The sequence below is a fragment of the Salvelinus alpinus genome, chromosome 11 (genome assembly GCF_045679555.1).
Source record: "Salvelinus alpinus chromosome 11, SLU_Salpinus.1, whole genome shotgun sequence".
Taxonomy (NCBI): Eukaryota; Metazoa; Chordata; class Actinopteri; order Salmoniformes; family Salmonidae; genus Salvelinus; species Salvelinus alpinus.
The window spans coordinates 68602121-68628097 of NC_092096.1; the positions used below are offsets into that span (position 1 = coordinate 68602121).

Genomic DNA, 25977 nt, shown 5'->3' on the forward strand with positions numbered 1-25977 from the left:
GTAACCAGTTTATAATAGCAATAAGGCACCTCAGGGGTTTGTGGTATATGGCCAATATACCACAGCTAAGGGCCGTGTCCAGGCACTTTGCCCCTTTTCTGATTTTCTCTATTTTTGCATATTTTTGATACTGAATGTTATCAGATCTTCAACAAAAACATAATATTAGATAAAGGGAACCTGAGTTCACAAATAACAAAAAAATGGATGCTTATTTTATTTATTTAATTAACAAAGTGAATTGCCCCCTTTCACTCTATAACTGATTGTGCCTCCTTTAGCTGTAATGACTCCAACCAAACGCTTCCTGTAGTGGTTGATCAGTCTCTCACATCACTGTGGAGGGATTTTGGCCCACGCTTCCATGCAGAACTGCTTTAACTCAGGGACATTTGTGGGTTTTCAAGCAGGAACTGGTCATTTCAAGTCCTGCCACAACATCTGAATTGGGATTAGGTCTGGATTTTGACTAGGTCATTCCAAAACTTAAAATGTGTTGCCTTTTAGCCATTTTCATGTAGACTTGATTATGTGTTTTGGATCAATGTCTTGCTGCATGACCCACCTGCGTTTCAGCATCAGCTCACAGACGGATGGCCTGACATTCTCCTGTAGAATTCTCTGATACAGAGCAGAATTCATGGTTCCTTCTATAAAGGCAAGTCGTCCAGGTCCTGAGGCACCAAAGCATCCTCAAACCATCACACTACCACCACCATGATACTGTACAACCACCATGTTACTGTACCAACACCATGTTACTGTACCACCATGTTACTGTACCACCACCATGTTACTGTACCACCACCATGTTACTGTACCACCACCATGTTACTGTACCACCACCATGTTACTGTACCACCACCATGTTACTGTACCACCACCACCATGTTACTGTACCACCATGTTACTGTACCACCACCACCATGTTACTGTACCACCACCACCATGTTACTGTACCACCATGTTACTGTACCACCACCATTTTACTGTACCACCACCATCTTACTGTACCACCACCATGTTACTGTACCACCACCACCATGTTACTGTACCACCATGTTACTGTACCACCACCACCATGTTACTGTACCACCACCATGTTACTGTACCACCATGTTACTGTACCACCACCATGTTACTGTACCACCATGTTACTGTACCACCACCACCATGTTACTGTACCACCACCATCTTACTGTACCACCACCATGTTACTGTACCACCACCACCATGTTACTGTACCACCACCATGTTACTGTACCACCATGTTACTGTACCACCACCATGTTACTGTACCACCATGTTACTGTACCACCACCATGTTACTGTACCACCACCATGTCACTGTACCACCACCATGTTACTGTACCACCATGCTACTGTACCACCATGTTACTGTACCACCACCATGTTACTGTACCACCACCATGCTACTGTACCACCATGTTACTGTACCACCATGTTACTGTACCACCACCATGTTACTGTACCACCACCATGTTACTGTACCACCACCATGTTACTGTACCACCATGTTACTGTACCACCATGTTACTGTACCACCACCATGTTACTGTACCACCATGTTACTGTACCACAATGTTACTGTACCACCATGTTACTGTACCACCACCATGTTACTGTACCACCACCATGTTACTGTACCACCACCATGTTACTGTACCACCACCATGTTACTGTACCACCACCATGTTACTGTACCACCACCATGTTACTGTACCACCATGTTACTGTACCACCATGTTACTGTACCACCACCATGTTACTGTACCACCACCATGCTACTGTACCACCACCATGTTACTGTACCACCACCATGCTACTGTACCACCACCATGCTACTGTACCACCACCATGTTACTGTACCACCACCATGTTACTGTACCACCATGTTACTGTACCCCCATGTTACTGTACCACCACCATGTTACTGTACCACCACCATGTTACTGTACCCCCATGTTACTGTACCACCACCATGTTACTGTACCACCACCATGCTACTGTACCACCACCATGTTACTGTACCACCACCATGTTACTGTACCACCACCATGTTACTGTACCACCACCATGCTACTGTACCACCACCATGTTACTGTACCACCACCATGCTACTGTACCACCACCATGTTACTGTACCACCACCATGTTACTGTACCACCACCATGTTACTGTACCACCACCATGTTACTGTACCACCACCATGTTACTGTACCACCATGTTACTGTACCACCATGCTACTGTACCACCACCATGTTACTGTACCCCCATGTTACTGTACCATCACCATGTTACTGTACCACCACCATGTTACTGTACCACCACCATGTTACTGTACCCCCATGTTACTGTACCACCACCATGCTACTGTACCACCACCATGTTACTGTACCACCACCATGTTACTGTACCACCACCATGTTACTGTACCACCATGTTACTGTACCACCATGCTACTGTACCACCACCATGTTACTGTACCCCCATGTTACTGTACCACCACCATGTTACTGTACCATCCACCATGTTACTGTACCACCATGTTACTGTACCACCATGTTACTGTACCACCACCATGTTACTGTACCCCCATGTTACTGTACCACCACCATGCTACTGTACCACCACCATGTTACTGTACCACCACCATGTTACTGTACCACCACCATGTTACTGTACCACCACCATGTTACTGTACCACCACCATGTTACTGTACCACCACCATGTTACTGTACCACCACCATGTTACTGTACCATCACCATGTTACTGTACCACCACCATGTTACTGTACCACCACCATGTTACTGTACCCCCATGTTACTGTACCACCACCATGCTACTGTACCACCACCATGCTACTGTACCACCACCATGTTACTGTACCACCACCATGTTACTGTACCACCACCATGTTACTGTACCACCACCAGATTCTTACTGTGGAATGCAGTATTATGTTTTCTCCAGACATAATGGGACCCATCTCTGCCAAAAAGCACCTGGATGATCACCAAGACTATCGGGAAGAATGTTCTATCGACAGATGAGTCAAAAGTATAACTTTTTGAACGACATGGGTCCCATCATGCCTAGCGAAAACCAAACACTAGAATGGAAATACGTTCTAGACCGTCTCATTTGTCCCAGAAACCGATGTGGTTGGGCCAGAGACATTGGCTTTGATACTCTGACTGGTTCGAGATGATCCAATCGCTGATAACGTTGTTTTTGTACAACACCCCTCATTTTTTTTGACATCACCACAAAGGTCTTCAACGACAACAGTCTCAGACTGAGGTAAGTAGCGAACATAGAGCAGTGGAAGAATTCAGTTTGAGTCGTCAGGCAAATGCACTTGACTACCTGCATCAGATGTGTTCTTGCTGGTCTGGAACAAAAGCCAGCACAACCTATTATTGTAATGTTTTCCTGAGAAGAGGCCCTGTTAGGTGTCAATCAACGACAATCCTAAAACACACCCAACGCTTCAGGACTCTCAACGTTTAGTACATTCAAAGGGGTGAGCTGTTGACTATCAAACCATACAGTCTCAGCAGGTCATTTGCATTAGGTCATGCTGGTGCCGCTTCGGGAACCGTTTCCGAGGTCCCTCGGCCCCACAAAGCATCACATGTCGGATACCAAAGGGAAAAGCTTGACAAATCATCCAAGAACAATCTCAGAAAAATCGGACCGCGACTTTACTCCGGGGGCTCTCCTGGATTTGTTTAACAAACATCTTTTGATAAAATCTCCCTGCGCAGTGCCACACCAGCCATTTGCAATGTAAATGATCCCAGATCGGTGAGAGCCATGGGGAAAATGGGGTAGGTAGGGAGAAACAACAAAGGGAAGAGACACGCACACACACACACACACACACACACACACACACACACACACACACACACACACACACACACACACACACACACACACACACACACACACACACACACACACACACACACACACACACACACACACACACACACACACACACACACACACACAAACACACAGTCTTATCAAAGAGAGATATCCTGCAGCATTCACCATCCATCCTTATCTCTACTGCTCTCCTGTCTGCCTTAAAGAGACAGGGCCCCTGTGTGCAGCTCGCTCGTGGGACCCTTCAAGGCACGTTGCTGAGTTTGCGTCTGCTTTCATCATTGGGCCAGACAAGACAGGGATTTAAATAATATTAAACATCTTTTCGATCAATATTGAAAGCCTGGTTTGAGGGGATATTAGCGGTGCGCGGGTCAGCTGTTTGTTTCCCAGCAATTGCTAATAACCCATCCGCAACCACCTGACTAGATGTGATAAAGTGACAATCAGAGGGCTGGACCCGACCCTAACCCGCTAATGTAGAACATGCGCTGTAGGCTACAGTCAGAGATGGCGTAACGATTTTTTGACAGGGAGTGCATTTTCTTTTTTTTTGTTGCCTAATTTGGATATGTTTCTGCTTATAATTTCCGACATTCTGGTAGGCTATTTGACAGTCAACTTGTCTATAACTAGGGATTGATCGAAATTTACAAAATGGATACGTGGAGGCTGAGGTACAACCTCCTATAGCCCATCGATCAGAGGCTGAGATACAACCTCCTATAGCTCATCGATCAGAGGCTGAGGTACAACCTCCTATAGCCCATCGATCAGAGGCTGAGATACAACCTCCTATAGCTCATCGATCAGAGGCTGAGGTACAACCTCCTATAGCCCATCGATCAGAGGCTGAGATACAACCTCCTATAGCCCATCGATCAGAGGCTGAGATACAACCTCCTATAGCCCATCGATCAGAGGCTGAGATACAACCTCCTATAGCCCATCGATCAGAGGCTGAGGTACAACCTCCTATAGCCCATCGATCAGAGGCTGAGATACAACCTCCTATAGCTCATCGATCAGAGGCTGAGGTACAACCTCCTATAGCCCATCGATCAGAGGCTGAGATACAACCTCCTATAGCCCATCGATCAGAGGCTGAGATACAACCTCCTATAGCCCATCGATCAGAGGCTGAGATACAACCTCCTATAGCCCATCGATCAGAGGCTGAGGTACAACCTCCTGTAGTTAATCTATCAGAGGCTGAGATACAACCTCCTGTAGTTAATCTATCAGAGGCTGAGATACAACCTCCTATAGCCCATCGATCAGAGGCTGAGATACAACCTCCTATAGCTCATCTATCAGAGGCTGAGGTACAACCTCCTATAGCTCATCGATCAGAGGCTGAGGTACAACCTCCTATAGCTCATCGATCAGAGGCTGAGATACAACCTCCTATAGCCCATTGATCAGAGGCTGAGGTACAACCTCCTATAGCCCATCGATCAGAGGCTGAGATACAACCTCCTATAGCCCATCGATCAGAGGCTGAGATACAACCTCCTATAGCCCATCTGATCAGAGGCTGAGATACAACCTCCTATAGCCCATCGATCAGAGGCTGAGATACAACCTCCTATAGCCCATCGATCAGAGGCTGAGATACAACCTCCTATAGCCCATCGATCAGAGGCTGAGATACAACCTCCTATAGCCCATCGATCAGAGGCTGAGATACAACCTCCTATAGCCCATCTATCAGAGGCTGAGGTACAACCTCCTATAGCCCATCGATCAGAGGCTGAGATACAACCTCCTATAGCCCATCGATCAGAGGCTGAGATACAACCTCCTATAGCCCATCGATCAGAGGCTGAGATACAACCTCCTATAGCCCATCTATCAGAGGCTGAGATACAACCTCCTATAGCCCATCGATCAGAGGCTGAGATACAACCTCCTATAGCCCATCGATCAGAGGCTGAGATACAACCTCCTATAGCCCATCGATCAGAGGCTGAGATACAACCTCCTATAGCCCATCGATCAGAGGCTGAGATACAACCTCCTATAGCTCATCTATCAGAGGCTGAGATACAACCTCCTATAGCCCATCTATCAGAGGCTGAGATACAACCTTCTGTGTCCAAGGAGACAATAAAGAGATACAATGAATACAAGTGTTCTAATTCTGTCACTATCAATTGATTAAGGTACTCACTTTCTGTATGTTTAAAATCAGACAGCTTTTAGGGAAACTCTTCTCTTGTTAGGTTAAACCACGGAAGAGGAGCAGTTAAAGTCTGCTCTGTCTGGGGTGAAAAGATAGGCCTACTCTGTCTGGGGTGGAAAGGTAGGCCTAGTCTGTCTGGGGTGGAAAGGTAGGTCCTACTCTGTCTGGGGTGGAAAGGTAGGTCCTACTCTGTCTGGGGTGGAAAGGTAGGTCCTACTCTGTCTGGGGTGGAAAGGTAGGTCTACTCTGTCTGGGGTGGAAAGTAGGTCCTACTCTGTCTGGGGTGAAAAGATAGGCCTACTCTGTCTGGGGTGGAAAGGTAGGCCTAGTCTGTCTGGGGTGGAAAGGTAGGTCCTACTCTGTCTGGGGTGGAAAGGTAGGTCCTACTCTGTCTGGGGTGGAAAGGTAGGTCTACTCTGTCTGGGGTGGAAAGTAGGTCCTACTCTGTCTGGGGTGGAAAGGTAGGTCCTACTCTGTCTGGGGTGGAAAGGTAGGTCCTACTCTGTCTGGGGTGGAAAGGTGGGCCTACTCTGTCTGGGTTGGAAAGGTGGGCCTACTCTGTCTGGGGTGGAAAGGTAGGTCCTACTCTGTCTGGGGTGGAAAGGTAGGGCCTACTCTGTCTGGGGTGGAAAGGTAGGTCTACTCTGTCTGGGGTGGAAAGGTAGGACTACTCTGTCTGTGGTGGAAAGGTAGGTCTACTCTGTCTGTGGTGGAAAGGTAGGACTACTCTGTCTGGGGTGGAAAGGTAGGCCTACTCTGTCTGGGGTAGGAAGGTTGGTCCTACTCTGTCTGGGGTGGAAAGGTAGACCTACTCTGTCTGGGGTGTAAAGGTAGGTCTACTCTGTCTGGGGTGTAAAGGTAGGTCCTACACTGTCTGGGGTGTAAAGGTAGGCCTACTCTGTCTGGGTGGAAAGGGAGGTCCTACTCTGTCTGGGTGGAAAGGGAGGACTACTCTGTCTGGGGTGGAAAGGTAGGTCTACTCTGTCTGGGGTGGAAAGGTAGGACTACTCTGTCTGGGGTGGAAAGGTAGGACTACTCTGTCTGGGGTGGAAAGGTAGACCTACTCTGTCTGGGGTGGAAAGGTAGGCCCTACTCTGTCTGGGGTGTAAAGGTAGGTCCTACTCTGTCTGGGGTGTAAAGGTAGGCCTACTCTGTCTGGGTGGAAAGGGAGGACTACTCTGTCTGGGGTGGGAAGGTAGGTCTACTCTGTCTGGGGTGGAAAGGTAGGTCTACTCTGTCTGCTGTGGAAAGGTAGGTCCTACTCTGTCTGGGGTGGAAAGGTAGGTCCTACTCTGTCTGGGGTGGAAAGGTAGGTCCTACTCTGTCTGAGGTGGAAAGGTAGATCCTACTCTGTCTGGGGTGGAAAGGTAGGTCTACTCTGTCTGGGGTGGAAAGGTAGGCCTACTCTGTCTGGGGTGGAAAGGTAGGCCCTACTCTGTCTGGGTTGGAAAGGTAGATCATACTCTGTCTGGGGTGGAAATGTAGGTCTACTCTGTCTGGGGTGGAAAGGTAGCACTATTCTGTCTGGGGTGCAAAGGTAGGCCTACTCTGTCTGGGGTGGAAAGGTAGGTCTACTCTGTCTGGGGTGGAAAGGTAGGCCTACACTGTCTGGGGTGGAAAGGTAGAACTACTCTGTCTTGGGTGGAAAGGTAGACCTAACTTTTGAAAGTACCAAGCTCAGATTCCTAATGACATCTCAGATTGAATTATGTGCAAACAGTGACATTTTTGTTAAAAACAAAGACACACTGATTTGGCATTGAAACAATAGGATCAGAGGAACACATAGGCTTATCTCTCTGTCCATTCTTAGCCTGGAATTCCAGTAATTTGTGTGGTATTAAAGAATATTCTGCTAATATGTAAAATTATGTAAAATTGCATGAAATGTTAATAAAATGCTATTTCTTTTCGGACCTGCTTTGACTATAAAGGATATTTTCCCACCCCTAGTCTTGTCCACCGTGGTCTGCTAACCTACAACCTTATGGCCTCCAAAACTTGTGCGTTATCAATATTCCTACGTTGCCATGTAATGCTTACAGGACGAAGAACAGTTTCTAAAACTGCATATCTAAGGCTTGGGTCTGTCCAAGAAGTGACAGTATTATTTTGGGGTATAGGGGAAGGTCAAACATTTTAAACGTTCAAGGAGGATTTAGGTAAAATATATTGTGCTGAAAGGAGGGCCTTCCATTTTCATTTCAGAGTGGTCCAATTTCCTCCATGTAACCCTTATTATAAATCATGTTTACTCCCTTAGATACAAGCAGCTTCTCTTCTGTCATTATGTTGTCCTAGAAGACTAAATAATCCCTTGCTCACCAGAATAATGTCATAAATGATAGAATGAATACTTCAATATAGTTTATACCAATAAAGTTCTCTCTGTCATCTCTGCTTATTTCTGTCATCTCTGCTTTTTTCTTGGAGCAATGACGTTTAGAGACCGGGGAGAAAATGCACAATTTTGTTTACGATTTTCTGTGCTAAATTTTAAAATGACTCAGTTTAGTTTGACCAGTAAGCAAATAGAAACTGTGAAAACTACCCACATGTTTCTGGTAAGATTTCAGTTCGGCCCAGATGCATATTTTATGTGGTTGAAATACTACAGTGCAGTCGGAAAGTATTCAGACCCCTTGAATTTTTCCACATTTTGTTACTTTACAGCCTTATTCTAAAATGGATTAAATAAATGCTTTTCCTCATCAATCTACACACAATATCCCATAATGACATCACAATTCCCCAAAATGACAAAGCAAAAAACAGGTTTTGAGTTTTCTTTGAAATACTATATGATTTTATGATGCTGATAAAGACAACACCTTTACAGACGGTCCCTAACTGCGCATTCGCATGCTCTCAAGATGCTGAAAGGAAGAAATCATTTTTATCCACTCCTGTTCCTGAGTCAAAATGTACATTTCATGTATCATTTACCTGCAAGAAATGCTTAATTCCGCAGGAGTTAATAGGGACTATGTGAGAGGTTATAGACCTACAGTCAGTGTCTAGATTTCAGTTTCCATTTAACCTGAACAGTAGGCTAGAGTTCCCTTGAGGTGCCGTGGGCCTATTTTGAAGTCCCCATCTTGACTGTCGAATTTGTATAGCGCCTCACAATCATCACACATAAAATAGGCACTGCCATCATCCTCTTCTACCCCTTAAAATCTTTCCCAAACATTACTGTTCTGACCCTCCCTCCTTTTCAACTCTCCATTCCACAGCTTTCCTCCTATTGGACTAAACTCTAACATTGCCTCAGTGGATCAATGTTAACTTTTTCTGCTCGTTCCCAAAAGGATTTTTGCAATTGGTGTGTCGGCTGTTAGGTTTGCGTAAAGGTAGGCCCTAAAGCTCAATGGCAGATAGCCTAAAAACAATCAAAGAAAAACCTCAACGTAGCCTATAGATATAAATTGCACAAGAATGATACATTTATGATTTTTTTTTAAAGGTATTGTTTTCTTCTTTATTCAACCGAACCACAACCAACCCCCCCCTTTCATTCACAGAATATTTCATGACCCTAAACCCGCCGCTCTACGGATGTAACCACAGGGGAGGTTGCAGGTTATGAGTTAACCTGAGCGTCGCTGCGGATATGTTTAAAAACATCTTTCTTCCACTGCAAGACAGCCAAATAGAAAAAAAGGGACATTTTATATTACCTGGAACTCAATCCCATAATTCTCTCTGCAGAAGTCCCGTAGTTTGGGGTAGACATGCTCTTTCAGTGCGTTCCTCTCCGCTTCTGTGTCTGAAAACAAGATGACAGCGGGAACACATTGATTATTATCAGAGATAACACATTGATTAGTATCAGGGATAACACATTGATTATTATCAGAGATAACACATGGATTATTATCAGAGATAACACATTGATTATTATCAGGGATAACACATTGATTAGTATCAGGGATAACACATTGATTAGTATCAGGGATAATACATTGATTAATATCAGAGATAACACATTGATTAGTATCAGAGATAATACATTGATTAGTATCAGGGATAACACATTGATTATTATCAGAGATAGCACATTGATTAGTATCAGGGATAACACATGGATTATTATCAGGGATAAAACATTGATTATTATCAGAGATAATACATTGATTAATATCAGAGATAACACATTGATTAGTATCAGGGATAACACATTGATTAGTATCAGAGATAATACATTGATTAATATCAGAGATAACACATTGATTAGTATCAGGGATAACACATTGATTAGTATCAGAGATAACACATTGATTAGTATCAGAGATAACACATTGATTATTATCAGAGATAACACATTGATTAGTATCAGAGATAACACATGGGTTATTATCAGAGATAACACATTGATTAGTATCAGAGATAACACATTGATTATTATCAGAGATAACACATTGATTAGTATCAGAGATAATACATTGATTATTATCAGAGATAACACATTGATTAGTATCAGAGATAATACATTGATTAGAATCAGAGATAACACATTGATTAGTATCAGAGATAACACATTGATTATTATCAGAGATAACACATTGATTAATATCAGAGATAATACATTGATTAGTATCAGAGATAATGCATTGATTAATATCAGAGATAATACATTGATTAATATCAGAGATAACACATTGATTAATATCAGAGATAATATATGGATTATTATCAGAGATAATACATTGATTAGTATCAGAGATAATACATTGATTAATATCAGAGATAACACATTGATAAGTATGAATGAAGTGCTTTCTCACTGTATGATACATACATTCAGTACATACCACCATATGGTCGCAACATTGACCCGAGAAAGCATGAATATACACTGAGTGTACAAAACATTAGGAACACCTGCTCTTTCCATGACATAGACTGACCAGGTGAAAGATATGATCCCTTATTGACGTCACTTGTTAAATCCACTTCAATCAGTGTAGATGAAGGGGAGGAGACAGGTTAAATAACGAGTTTTAATCCTTGAGACAATTGAGACATGAATTGTGTATGTGTGCCAGTCAGAGGGTGAATGTGCAGGACAAAATAATTAAGTGTCTTTGAACGGGGGTATGTTCGTAGGTACCAGGCGCACCGTTTTTTTGTCAAGAACTGCAACGCTGCTGGGGTTTTCACGCTGTGTATCAAGTTTCCCGTGTGTACGAAGAATGGTCCACCACATCCAGCCAAATTGACACAACTGTGGGAAGCATGGGAGTCAGCATCCCTGTGGAACGCTTCGACACCTTGTAGAGTCCATGCCCCGAAGAATTGAGGCCGTTCTGAGAGCAGTGTACAACCGTTACATTAAAAGACTATATCCTTCATTCAGAAAGATGACGTCATCATAACGGGCCGACTTTGTAACGGATCTCCTCTTCTTCGTCTCCTCTTCTTCGTCAACAGGAAACAGTCACCCACAACACACAATGAAAAACAGGCTACCTAAATATGGCTCCCAATCAGAGACAACGACTGACACCTGCCTCTGATTGAGAACCGGACTAGGCCCAACACATAGAAATCTAACAACATAGAAAAACAACATAGAATGTCCACCCCAACTCACGTCCTGACCAAACTAAAATAAAGACATAAAAAAGGAACTAAGGTCAGAACGTGACAGACTTCCCACTTACAGACCTCAACATCAATAGTAGCTAAATCTGCCAAGAATGCCATTATTGGCTCTTCGCAAATTCTAGGTGAGAGTGTGCAAATTGAGACAAAGAGACAAAAAAAATGGCTCATGGCGTCATCTTCTGAATCAAAAACACTGAGTGGAATAAACTGTATGTAGGGTACGTGGCATGGCATAGTTAGGGTGGGAAGGGTATCTTAGACTAGTGACTCTATGGGTCATTGTTCTATTCCACTTTCATTCCTCATCCCTCCTTCTGTCTTTCTCTCCTTCCCACTGCCCACCCCTGGGTTACAATAATTGGATAGGACAGAGCCCATCCAGTCTCTCTCTCTCTCTCTCTCTCTCTCTCTCTCTCTCTCTCTCTCTCTCTCTCTCTCTCTCTCTCTCTCTCTCTCTCTCTCTCTCTCTCTCTCTCTCTCTCTCTCTCTCTCTCTCTCTCTCTCTCTCTCTCTCTCTCTCTCTCTCTCTCTTTCTCTCTCTTTCTCTCTCTCTTTCTCCCTCTCTTTCCCTCTCTCTCTCCGGAGGGGGATAGGTCTGGATGGACAGACAGTTAAAAACAGAACATGCCCAGGAGAAGAACAGTCCCTGTGATGATGGAACACATCAAACACAAATGTGTCACACTCAAATATGTCCCCTGCTCAAGACTGGTTCGTGCTACAAAACTAGGACACTATTTTTAGGGTTAGATCATTTTTTGGGGGCTTTTGGATGACACGGGCTTCTTTTCTGTTATGCAATACGTGCATTTCTAAAACGCAAGCTATTTACTAAAGACTCTATCATTTCCTAGCTGAACTACAGTTACATTGCATTCAGCCTGAATACAAACCCCTTGACTTGTTCAACATTTTGTTTAAGTTACAGCCTGAATTCAAAATGGATTACATGTATTTTTTTCCTCTCAACCATCTACACCCCATAATGACAAAGTTAAAAACATGTTTTTAAACATGTTTTTAGGAAAGTTTACAAATGTATTGAAAATGAAATACAGAAATATCTCATTTGTCACACCCTGATCAGTTCCCCCTGTCCTTGTTATTGTCTCCACCCCCGCCAGGTGTTGCTTGTTTTCCCTGGTGTATTTATCCCTGTGTTTCCTGTCTCTCTGTGCCAGTTCGTCTTGTATGTTCCAAGTCAACCAGCGTGGTTTTCTCGTGCTCCTGCCTTTTCTATTCTCTATTACTAGTCTTCCCGGTTTTGACCCTTGCCTGTTTTCTGGACTCTGTACCTGCCTGCCCTGACCTCGAGCCTGCCTGACACACTACCTCCTGGACTCTGAACTGGTTTTGACCTTTTGCCTGTCCACGACCATTCCCTTGCCTAACCCTTTTGGATGTAATAAATATCATAGACTCAAACCATCTGCCTCCCGTGTCTGCATCTGGGTCTCGCCTTAATCCCTTATATCATTTACATAAGCATTTACACCCCAGACTCAATACTTTGTAGAAGCACCTTTGGCGGTGATTACAGCTTTGAGTCATCTTGGGTATGTCTGTATCAGCTTTGAGTCATCTTGGGTATGTCTGTATCAGCTTTGAGTCATCTTGGGTATGTCTGTATCAGCTTTGAGTCATCTTGGGTATGTCTGTATCAGCTTTGAGTCATCTTGGGTATGTCTGTATCATCTTTGAGTCATCTTGGGTATGTCTGTATCATCTTTGAGTCATCTTGGGTATGTCTGTATCATCTTTGAGTCATCTTGGGTATGTCTGTATCAGCTTTGAGTCATCTTGGGTATGTCTGTATCATCTTTGAGTCATCTTGGGTATGTCTGTATCATCTTTGAGTCATCTTGGGTATGTCTGTATCAGCTTTGAGTCATCTTGGGTATGTCTGTATCAGCTTTGAGTCATCTTGGGTATGTCTGTATCATCTTTGAGTCATCTTGGGTATGTCTGTATCATCTTTGAGTCATCTTGGGTATGTCTGTATCATCTTTGAGTCATCTTGGGTATGTCTGTATCATCTTTGAGTCATCTTGGGTATGTCTGTATCATCTTTGAGTCATCTTGGGTATGTCTGTATCATCTTTGAGTCATCTTGGGTATGTCTGTATCATCTTTGAGTCATCTTGGGTATGTCTGTATCATCTTTGAGTCATCTTGGGTATGTCTGTATCATCTTTGAGTCATCTTGGGTATGTCTGTATCATCTTTGAGTCATCTTGGGTATGTCTGTATCATCTTTGAGTCATCTTGGGTATGTCTGTATCAGCTTTGAGTCATCTTGGGTATGTCTGTATCATCTTTGAGTCATCTTGGGTATGTCTGTATCATCTTTGAGTCATCTTGGGTATGTCTGTATCAGCTTTGAGTCATCTTGGGTATGTCTGTATCATCTTTGAGTCATCTTGGGTATGTCTGTATCATCTTTGAGTCATCTTGGGTATGTCTGTATCATCTTTGAGTCATCTTGGGTATGTCTGTATCATCTTTGAGTCATCTTGGGTATGTCTGTATCATCTTTGAGTCATCTTGGGTATGTCTGTATCATCTTTGAGTCATCTTGGGTATGTCTGTATCAGCTTTGAGTCATCTTGGGTATGTCTGTATCAGCTTTGCACATCTGGAGCGGTGGTGAACAGAAATCTTCAAGTTTTCCACAGATTTTCAATGGGATTCAAGTCTTGGCTTTAGTGAGGCCACTCATAGACTTTCACATTCTTGTTTTGAAACCATTCCAGAGTTGTTTTGGCTGTATGCTTGGGGTCATTGTCCTGTTGGAACGTAAATCTTTGCCCGAGTCTAAGGTTGTTTGCACTCTGAAGCAAGTTCTCATCAAGGGTTTACCTGTATTTGGCTCCATTCATTGTTCCCTCTATCTTTATCAGTCTCACAGTCCCTGCCGCTGAAAAGCATCCCCATAACTTGATGCTGCCACCATCATGCTTCACGGTAGGGATGGTGTTAGATGGGTGATGAGCTGTGCCTGGTTTTCTCTAGACATAGCGCTTTGCATTCAGGCTTAAAAGTGTAAACATTTTGGCTCATCAGACCACAGAATCTTTTGCCTTATGCTCTCAGTCTTTCACATGACTTTTTGCAAACTCCAGGCTTGCTGTCATGTGCCTTTTTCTCAGGAGTGGATTCTGTCTGGACACTTTCCCATAAAGCCCAGATTTATGAAGTGCTGTATAGACTGTTGTCCTTCTGGAAGATTCTCCCATCTCAGCCAAGGAACTCTGAAGTTCTGTCACAGTGGACATTGCGTTCTTGGTCCCCTACCTGACCAAGGTCCTTCCTGCCCGGTTGCTCAGTCTGGTAGGACGGCCAGCTCTAGGCATTCTGGGTAGTTCCATATTTTTTGCATTTCCCAATTATGAAGACCACTGTGCTCTTGGAAACGTTCAACACTCTAGAAATTATTTTATACCCTTCTCCAGATACACTATATTATACAAAAGTATGTGAACACCTCTTCAAATGAGTGGATTTGGCTAGTTCAGCCACAAACATTGCTCACAGGTTTATAAAATAGAGTACAAAGCCATGCAATCTCCATAGACAAACATCGGCAGTAGAATGGCCTTACTGAAGAGCTCAGTGACTTTCAATGTGGCACAGTCACAGGATGTCACCTTTCCAACAAGTCAGTTTATCAAATTTCTGCCATGCGAGAACTCCCCAGGTCAACTGTAAGTGCTGTTATTGTGAAGTGGAAACTGCTAGGAGCAACAATGGCTCAGACACGTGGTAGACCACACAAGCTCACAGAATATGACCGCAGAGTGCTAAAAATCGTCTGTCCTCGGTTGCAACACTCACTACCGAGTTCCAAACTGCCTCTGGACGCAACGTCAGAGCAAGAACTGTTCGTTGGAAGCTTCATGAAGTGGGATTCCGTGGCCGAGCAGCCGCACACAAGCCTAAGATCACCATGTGCAATGCCAAGCGTCGGCTGGAGTGGTGTAAAGCTCGCCATCATTCTGGAGCAGTGGAAACACATTCTCTGGAGTTTAGTGGATGCCAGGAGAACGCTACCTGCCCCAATGTATAGTGCAAACTGTAAAGTTTGGTGGATGAGGAATAATGATCTGGGTCTGTTCTTCATGGTTCGGGCTAGGCCCCTTAGTTCCAGTGAAGGGAAGTTGTAAACGCTACAGCATACAATGACATTCTAGATGATTCTGTACTTCCAACTTTGTTGCAACAGTTTGGGGAAGGCCCTTTCCTATTTCATCATGACAATGCCCTCGTGCACAAAGCGAGGTCCAAATGGTTTGGTCGAGATCGGTGTGGAAGAACTTGACTGGCCTGCACAGATCCCTGACCTCAACCCCATCAAACACCTTTGGGATGAATTTGAACGCCGACTGCGAGCCAGGCGTAATCGCCCAACATCAGTGCCCGACCTCACTAATGCTCTTGTGACTGAAATGAAGCAAGTCTCGGCAGCAATGTTCCTACATCTAGTGGAAAGCCTTCCCAGAAGAGTGGAAGCTGTTATAGCAGCAAAGGGGGGGACCAAGTCCATATGGTTTTGGAATGAGATGTTGGACGAGTAGTAGTCGACATACTTTTGGTCATGTAGTGTATATGCCTCCTCACAGTTCTATCTCGGAGATCTACAGACAGTTCCTTGGCCTACATCATATAGGTTCTGCTCTGACATGTCAGCCATGGGACCTTATATAGACAGGTGTATTTATTTCTAAATCATGTCCAAACATTTGATCTGGCCACAGGTGGAGTCCAATCAAGCTGTAGTGACGTCTCAAGGATTTAAAATATTATTTTTTTCTTCACTTTGTCATTATGGGTTATTGTGTGTAGATGGGTGAGATTTTTGTATATTAAAAAAATTATCAATTTTTTATTCAGGCTGTAACACAACAAAAGGTGGAATAAGTCACATGTGCCTTCACAAAAGGTGTGTGAAGGCACATGGTGCTGATAACAGTAAACCACTGCTCTTTTTCCCCAGATATGATGAAGTATGGCATGTTGACGTAAGCATGGCACAGAGATGAGTGTGTGTGTAAAGTGTGTGTGACAGACATGGCAGAGCGCCTGTCGTCTTGGAAACGCATGCACACACGCACACAAACACACACACAGACAGACACGCGCACACGCGCACACACGCACGCACGCACGCACGCACGCACGCACGCACGCACGCACGCACGCACGCACGCACACACACACACACACACACACACACACACACACACACACACACACACACACACACACACACACACACACACACACACACACACAGTCTCTCTCTTCAATTCCATGCCACAGCTCTTACTGACAGCTACAGCTGAATGTCCATGCTGTAGACTCCTCCTCCTCATATTCTCCTACTTGGCCTCTCCTCCTCTCCCCCTCTCCCCCTCTCCTAGTCCTCAATCTCCTCTTCCTCTTCCTCTCCTCTTCCTCCTCCTCTCCTCCTCCTCCCCCCTCTCCTTGTCCTACTCCTCCTACTCTCCTCCTCCTCCTCTCTCTCCTCCTCTCTCCTCCTCCTCCTCCTCCTCTCCCCCTCTCCTTGTCCTCCTCGTCCACTCCTCCTCCTCCTACTCTCCTTCTCCTCTCACTCTATCATAATTTCCCCAATCCTGTTCCTTCCATTCCATTCACAATGTCCACTTCACCTAGTGCACTCCAGAGTCTAATGTCCACTCCAGTGTCCACTGTCCACTCCAGAGCCCAATGTCCACTCCAGAGCCCAATGTCCACTCCAGAGCCCAATTCTACCTAATTCTTAGCATTCTCATCAGCTACACACTACCCACGTAGCAATCATCAAGCCCTACACACTACCCATGTAGCAATCATTAAGCCCTGTACACTACCCACATAGCAATCATCAAGCCCTACACACTACCCATGTAGCAATCATTAAGCCCTGCACACTACCCACATAGCAATCATCAAGCCCTGCACACTACCCACATAGCAATCATCAAGCCCTGCACACTACCCACGTAGCAATCATCAAGCCCTGCACACTACCCACATAGCAATCATCAAGCCCTGCACACTACCCACATAGCAATCATCAAGCCCTACACACTACCCATGTAGCAATCATTAAGCCCTGCACACTACCCACATAGCAATCATCAAGCCCTGCACACTACCCACATAGCAATCATCAAGCCCTGCACACTACCCACGTAGCAATCATCAAGCCCTGCACACTACCCACATAGCAATCATCAAGCCCTACACACTACCCACATAGCAATCATCAAGCCCTGTACACTACCCACATACCAATCATCAAGCCCTGCACACTACCCACATAGCAATCATTAAGCCCTCACACTACCCACATAGCAATCATCAAGCCCTGCACACTACCCACATAGCAATCATCAAGCCCTGTACACTACCCACATAGCAATCATCAAGCCCTACACACTACCCACATAGCAATCACCAAGCCCTCACACTACCCACATAGCAATCATCAAGCCCTGCACACTACCCACATAGCAATCACCATTCAAAAGTTTGGACACACCTACTCATTCAAGGGTCTTTCTTTATTTTTACTATTTTCTATATTGTAGAATAATAGTGAAGACATCAACACTATGAAATAACACATGGAACCATGTAGAAACCAAAAAAGTGTTGAACAAATCAAAATATATTTTAGATTATTCAAAGTAGCCACCCTTTGCATTGATGATTGCTTTGCACACTCTTGGCATTCTCCCAACCATCTTCATGAGGTAGTCACCTGGAATACATTTCAAATAATCAAGTGTGCCTTGTTAAAAGTTTATTTGTGGAATTTCTTGCCTTCTTAATGCGTTTGATCCAATCAGGTTGGGGTGGTAAACAGAAGATAGAAGACCAAGTCCAGTTCCTGACGGGCTGCCCCCCCCCGCCCCCCCCAGGTGGTGAAGGTAGGAAACAACGCCTCCACTTTGCTGATCCTCAACACAGGGGCCCCCAAGGGTGTGTGCTCAGCCCCCTCCTGTACTCCCTGTTCACCCACGACTGCATGGCCAGGCACGACTCCAACACCATCATTAAGCCTATAGGGAGGAGGTCAGAGACCTGGCCGGGTGGTGCCAAAATGACAACCTATCCCTCAACGTAACCAAGACTAAGGAGATGATTGTGGACAACAGGAAAAGGAGGACCGAGCACGCCCCCATTCTCATCGACGGGGCTGTAGTGGAGCAGGTTGAGAGCTTCAAGTTCCTTGGTGTCCACATCAACAACAAACTAGAACGGTCCAAACACATCAAGACAGTCGTGAAGAGGGCACGACAAAGCCTATTCCCCCTCAGAAAACGAAAAAGATTTGGCATGGGTCCTGAGATCTTCAAAAGGTTCTACAGCTGCACCATCGAGAGCATCCTGACTGGTTGCATCACTGCCTGGTACGGTACCTGCTCAGCCTCTGACCTCAAGGCTCTACAGAGGGTAGGTTGTACGACCCAGTACATCACTGGGGCTAAGCTGCCTGCCATCCAGGACCTCTACACCAGGCGGTGTCAGAGGAAGGCCCTAAAAATTGTCATAGACCCCAGCCACTCCAGTCATAGACTGTCCTCTCTACTACCGCATGGCAAGCGGTACCGGAGTGCCAAGTCTAGGACAAAAAATGCTTCTCAACAGTTTTTACCCCCAAGCCATAAGACTCCTGAAAAGGTAATCAAATGGCTACCCGGACTATTTGCATTGTGTCCCCCCCCAACCCCCCCCCCCCCCAACCCCTCTTTTACGCTGCTGCTACTCTCTGTTTATCATATATGCATAGTCACTTTAACTATACATTGATGAACATACTACCTCAATTGGGCCGACCAACCAGTGCTCCTGCACATTGACTAACCGGGCTATCTGCATTGTGTCCCACCCACCACCCGCAAACACCTCTTTTAAGCTACTGCTACTCTCTGTTCATCATATATGCATAGTCACTTTAACCATATCTACATGTACATACTACCTCAATCAGTCTGACTAACCGGTGTCTGTATGTAGCCTCGCTACTCTTATAGCTTCGCTACTGTATATAGCCTGTCTTTTTACTGTTGTTTTATTTCTTTACCTACCTTTTGTTCATCTAATATCTTTTTTGCACTATTGGTTAGAGCCTGTAAGTAAGCATTTCACTGTATGGTCTACTACACCTGTTGTATTCGGCGCACGTGACAAATAAACTATGATTTGATTTGATTAGAGTGTCTAGTTTGAGAAACAGACTCCTCACAAGTCCTCAACTGGCAGCTTCATTAAATAGTACCCGCAAAAAAGAAAACATGAGAAAACAGCCCATGTATTAATTGTCTAAGAAAAGTGAGGCGAGAAAACCCCCCAACTTAATTAGGTTGCTGGCCTTCTAGGCAGAGTTCCTCTGTCCAGTCTCAACGTCAACAGTGAAGAGGTGACACCGGGATGCTGGCCTTCTAGGCAGAGTTCCTCTGTCCAGTCTCAACGTTAACAGTGAAGAGGTGACACCGGGATGCTGGCCTTCTAGGCAGAGTTCCTCTGTCCAGTCTCAACGTCAACAGTGAAGAGGTGACTCCGGGATGCTGGCCTTCTAGGCAGAGTTCCTCTGTCCAGTCTCAACGTCAACAGTGAAGAGGTGACACCGGGATGCTGGCCTTCTAGGCAGAGTTCCTCTGTCCAGTCTCAACGTCAACAGTGAAGAGGTGACTCCGGGATGCTGGCCTTCTAGGCAGAGTTCCTCTGTCCAGTCTCAACGTCAACAGTGAAGAGGTGACACCGGGATGCTGGCCTTCTAGGCAGAGTTCCTCTGTCCAGTCTCAACGTCAACAGTGAAGAGGTGACTCCGGGATGCTGGCCTTCTAGGCAGAGTTCCTCTGTCCAGTCTCAACGTCAACAGTGAAGAGCTGACACCGGGATGCTGGCCTTCTAGGCAGAGTTCCTCTGTCCAGTCTCAACGTCAACAGTGAAGAGGTGACACCGGGATGCTGGCCTTCTAGGCAGAGTTCCTCTGTCCAGTCTCAACGTCAACAGTGAAGAGGTGACACCGGGATGCTGGCCTTCTAGGCAGAGTTCCTCTGTCCAGTCTCAACGTCAACAGTGAAGAGGTGACACCGGGATGCTGGCCTTCCAGGCAGAGTTCCTCTATCCAGTCTCAACGTCAACAGTGAAGAGGCCACTCTGGGATGCTGGCCTTCTAGGCAGAGTTCCTCTATCCAGTCTCAACGTCAACAGTGAAGAGGCCACTCTGGGATGCTGGCCTTCTAGGCAGAGTTCCTCTATCCAGTCTCAACGTCAACAGTGAAGAGGCCACTCTGGGATGCTGGCCTTCTAGGCAGAGTTCCTCTATCCAGTCTCAACGTCAACAGTGAAGAGGTGACACCGGGATGCTGGCCTTCTAGGCAGAGTTCCTCTATCCAGTCTCAACGTCAACAGTGAAGAGGTGACTCCGGGATGCTGGCCTTCTAGGCAGAGTTCCTCTGTCCAGTCTCAACGTCAACAGTGAAGAGGTGACACCGGGATGCTGGCCTTCTAGGCAGAGTTCCTCTGTCCAGTCTCAACGTCAACAGTGAAGAGGTGACTCCGGGATGCTGGCCTTCTAGGCAGAGTTCCTCTGTCCAGTCTCAACGTCAACAGTGAAGAGCTGACACCGGGATGCTGGCCTTCTAGGCAGAGTTCCTCTGTCCAGTCTCAACGTCAACAGTGAAGAGGTGACACCGGGATGCTGGCCTTCTAGGCAGAGTTCCTCTGTCCAGTCTCAACGTCAACAGTGAAGAGGTGACACCGGGATGCTGGCCTTCTAGGCAGAGTACCTCTGTCCAGTCTCAACGTCAACAGTGAAGAGGTGACACCGGGATGCTGGCCTTCCAGGCAGAGTTCCTCTATCCAGTCTCAACGTCAACAGTGAAGAGGCCACTCTGGGATGCTGGCCTTCTAGGCAGAGTTCCTCTATCCAGTCTCAACGTCAACAGTGAAGAGGCCACTCTGGGATGCTGGCCTTCTAGGCAGAGTTCCTCTATCCAGTCTCAACGTCAACAGTGAAGAGGCCACTCTGGGATGATGGCCTTCTAGGCAGAGTTCCTCTATCCAGTCTCAACGTCAACAGTGAAGAGGTGACACCGGGATGCTGGCCTTCTAGGCAGAGTTCCTCTAGTCTAGTGTCTGTGTTCTTTTGCCCATCTTAATCTTTTCTTTTTATTGGCCAGTCTGAGATATGGCTTTTTCTTTGTAACTCTGCCTAGAAGGCCAGTATCCCGGAGTCGCCACTTCACTGTTGACGTTGAGACTGGTGTTTTGCGGGTACTATTTAATGTGACCCCAAACTTTTAACCGGTAGTGTATGTGGATGATTTATGAAGGCAGGCACATTTAACAGTTGCGCTGTTGATTATAGACCTAATTAAGTTGGGGTTTCTTCTCGCCTCACTTTTCTTAGACAATTAAGGCAAGGGCTGTTTTCTCATCTTCTAACTCCCCTGCTGCCTCCGCCGCATTGTCCTCAACACCAATCTGCTGGGTAACTTTACTATCAAGCACATAGAAACGTGGTCTAGGAAAAAGGGGCCAATTCAACAGCGCATTGATGTTTCAAAACCGCGGACAGAAATAATATTGTTTTTATTATTGTTGCACCATATGTAATATAATCAGACAGGACTCTACAATGGATCAGTCCCCTCAGACAGGCCTCTACAATGGATCAGTCCACTCAGACAGGCCTCTACAATGGATCAGTCCACTCAGACAGGCCTCTACAATGGATCAGTCCACTCAGACAGGCCTCTACAATGGATCAGTCCCCTCAGACAGGCCTCTACAATGGATCAGTCCACTCAGACAGGCCTCTACAATGGATCAGTCCACATCGACAGGCCTCTACAATGGATCAGTCCACTCAGACAGGCCTCTACAATGGATCAGTCCACTCAGACAGGCTTCTACAATGGATCAGTCCCCTCAGACAGGCCTCTACAATGGATCAGTCCCCTCAGACAGGCCTCTACAATGGATCAGGCCACTTAGACAGGCCTCTACAATGGATCAGTCCACATCGACAGGCCTCTACAATGGATCAGTCCACATCGACAGGCCTCTACAATGGATCAGTCCACTCAGACAGGCCTCTACAATGGATCAGTCCACTCAGACAGGCCTCTACAATGGATCAGGCCACTCAGACAGGCCTCTACAATGGATCAGTCCACTTAGACAGGCCTCTACAATGGATCAGTCCACTCAGACAGGCCTCTACAATGGATCAGTCCCCTCAGACAGGCCTCTACAATGGATCAGTCCCCTCAGACAGGCCTCTACAATGGATCAGTCCACTCAGACAGGCCTCTACAATGGATCAGTCCCCTCAGACAGGCCTCTACAATGGATCAGTCCCCTCAGACAGGCCTCTACAATGGATCAGTCCACTCAGACAGGCCTCTACAATGGATCAGTCCACTCAGACAGGCCTCTACAATGGATCAGTCCCCTCAGACAGGCCTCTACAATGGATCAGTCCACTCAGACAGGCCTCTACAATGGATCAGTCCACCTCAGACAGGCCTCTACAATGGATCAGTCCCCTCAGACAGGCCTCTACAATGGATCAGTCCACTCAGACAGGCCTCTACAATGGATCAGTCCCCTCAGACAGGCCTCTACAATGGATCAGTCCACTCAGACAGGCCTCTACAATGGATCAGTCCCCTCAGACAGGCCTCTACAATGGATCAGTCCACTCAGACAGGCCTCTACAATGGATCAGTCCCCTCAGACAGGCCTCTACAATGGATCAGTCCCCTCAGACAGGCCTCTACAATGGATCAGTCCACTCAGACAGGCCTCTACAATGGATCAGTCCCCTCAGACAGGCCTCTACAATGGATCAGTCCACTTAGACAGGCCTCTACAATGGATCAGTCCACTTAGACAGGCCTCTACAATGGATCAGTCCACATCAGACAGGCCTCTACAATGGATCAGTCCCCTCAGACAGGCCTCTACAATGGATCAGTCCACTCAGACAGGCCTCTACAATGGATCAGTCCCCTCAGACAGGCCTCTACAATGGATCAGTCCCCTCAGACAGGCCTCTACAATGGATCAGTCCACTCAGACAGGCCTCTACAATGGATCAGTCCCCTCAGACAGGCCTCTACAATGGATCAGTCCCCTCAGACAGGCCTCTACAATGGATCAGGCCCCTCAGACAGGCCTCTACAATGGATCAGGCCCCTCAGACAGGCCTCTACAATGGATCAGTCCACTCAGACAGGCCTCTACAATCGATCAGTCCCCTCAGACAGGCCTCTACAATGGATCAGTCCACTCAGACAGGCCTCTACAATGGATCAGTCCCCTCAGACAGGCCTCTACAATGGATCAGTCCACTCAGACAGGCCTCTACAATGGATCAGTCCACTCAGACAGGCCTCTACAATGGATCAGTCCCCTCAGACAGGCCTCTACAATGGATCAGTCCCCTCAGACAGGCCTCTACAATGGATCAGTCCACTCAGACAGGCCTCTACAATGGATCAGTCCCCTCAGACAGGCCTCTACAATGGATCAGGCCCCTCAGACAGGCCTCTACAATGGATCAGTCCCCTCAGACAGGCCTCTACAATGGATCAGTCCACTCAGACAGGCCTCTACAATCGATCAGTCCCCTCAGACAGGCCTCTACAATGGATCAGTCCCCTCAGACAGGCCTCTACAATGGATCAGTCCCCTCAGACAGGCCTCTACAATGGATCAGTCCCCTCAGACAGGCCTCTACAATGGATCAGTCCACTCAGACAGGCCTCTACAATGGATCAGTCCCCTCAGACAGGCCTCTAGAATGGATCAGTCCACTCAGACAGGCCTCTAGAATGGATCAGTCCCCTCAGACAGGCCTCTACAATGGATCAGTCCACTCAGACAGGCCTCTACAATGGATCAGTCCCCTCAGACAGGCCTCTACAATGGATCAGTCCCCTCAGACAGGCCTCTACAATGGATCAGTCCACTCAGACAGGCCTCTACAATGGATCAGTCCCCTCAGACAGGTCTCTACAATGGATCAGTCCCCTCAGACAGGCCTCTACAATGGATCAGTCCACTCAGACAGGCCTCTACAATGGATCAGTCCACTCAGACAGGCCTCTACAATGGATCAGTCCACTCAGACAGGCCTCTACAATGGATCAGTCCCCTCAGACAGGCCTCTAGAATGGATCAGTCCACTCAGACAGGCCTCTAGAATGGATCAGTCCCCTCAGACAGGCCTCTAGAGTGGATCAGTCCACTCAGACAGGCCTCTAGAATGGATCAGTCCCCTCAGACAGGCCTCTACAATGGATCAGTCCCCTCAGACAGGCCTCTAGAATGGATCAGTCCACTCAGACAGGCCTCTAGAATGGATCAGTCCCCTCAGACAGGCCTCTACAATGGATCAGTCCACTTAGACAGGCCTCTACAATGGATCAGTCCCCTCAGACAGGCCTCTACAATGGATCAGTCCCCTCAGACAGGCCTCTACAATGGATCAGTCCACTCAGACAGGCCTCTACAATGGATCAGTCCCCTCAGACAGGCCTCTACAATGGATCAGTCCCCTCAGACAGGCCTCTACAATGGATCAGTCCACTCAGACAGGCCTCTACAATGGATCAGTCCACTCAGACAGGCCTCTACAATGGATCAGTCCACTCAGACAGGCCTCTACAATGGATCAGTCCCCTCAGACAGGCCTCTAGAATGGATCAGTCCACTCAGACAGGCCTCTAGAATGGATCAGTCCCCTCAGACAGGCCTCTAGAATGGATCAGTCCACTCAGACAGGCCTCTAGAATGGATCAGTCCCCTCAGACAGGCCTCTACAATGGATCAGTCCCCTCAGACAGGCCTCTAGAATGGATCAGTCCACTCAGACAGGCCTCTAGAATGGATCAGTCCCCTCAGACAGGCCTCTACAATGGATCAGTCCACTTAGACAGGCCTCTACAATGGATCAGTCCCCTCAGACAGGCCTCTACAATGGATCAGTCCACTCAGACAGGCCTCTACAATGGATCAGTCCACTTAGACAGGCCTCTACAATGGATCAGTCCACTCAGACAGGCCTCTACAATGGATCAGTCCACTCAGACAGGCCTCTACAATGGATCAGTCCACTTAGACAGGCCTCTACAATGGATCAGTCCCCTCAGACAGGCCTCTAGAATGGATCAGTCCACTCAGACAGGCCTCTAGAATGGATCAGTCCCCTCAGACAGGCCTCTAGAGTGGATCAG

The 25977-nt window shown here is 46.4% G+C and overlaps 1 protein-coding gene across 1 annotated transcript in view; it reads right to left on the reverse strand.

The window, feature by feature from the left end:
* LOC139534704 (NACHT and WD repeat domain-containing protein 2) overlaps positions 1–25977 on the reverse strand; it is a 90201-nt gene that overhangs the window by 52386 nt on the left and 11838 nt on the right. The window contains exon 2 of the mRNA XM_071334087.1: positions 9787–9875. Within this exon, the coding sequence (XP_071190188.1) occupies positions 9787–9875 (89 nt within the window). The remainder of the gene's footprint in view (positions 1–9786; positions 9876–25977) is intronic.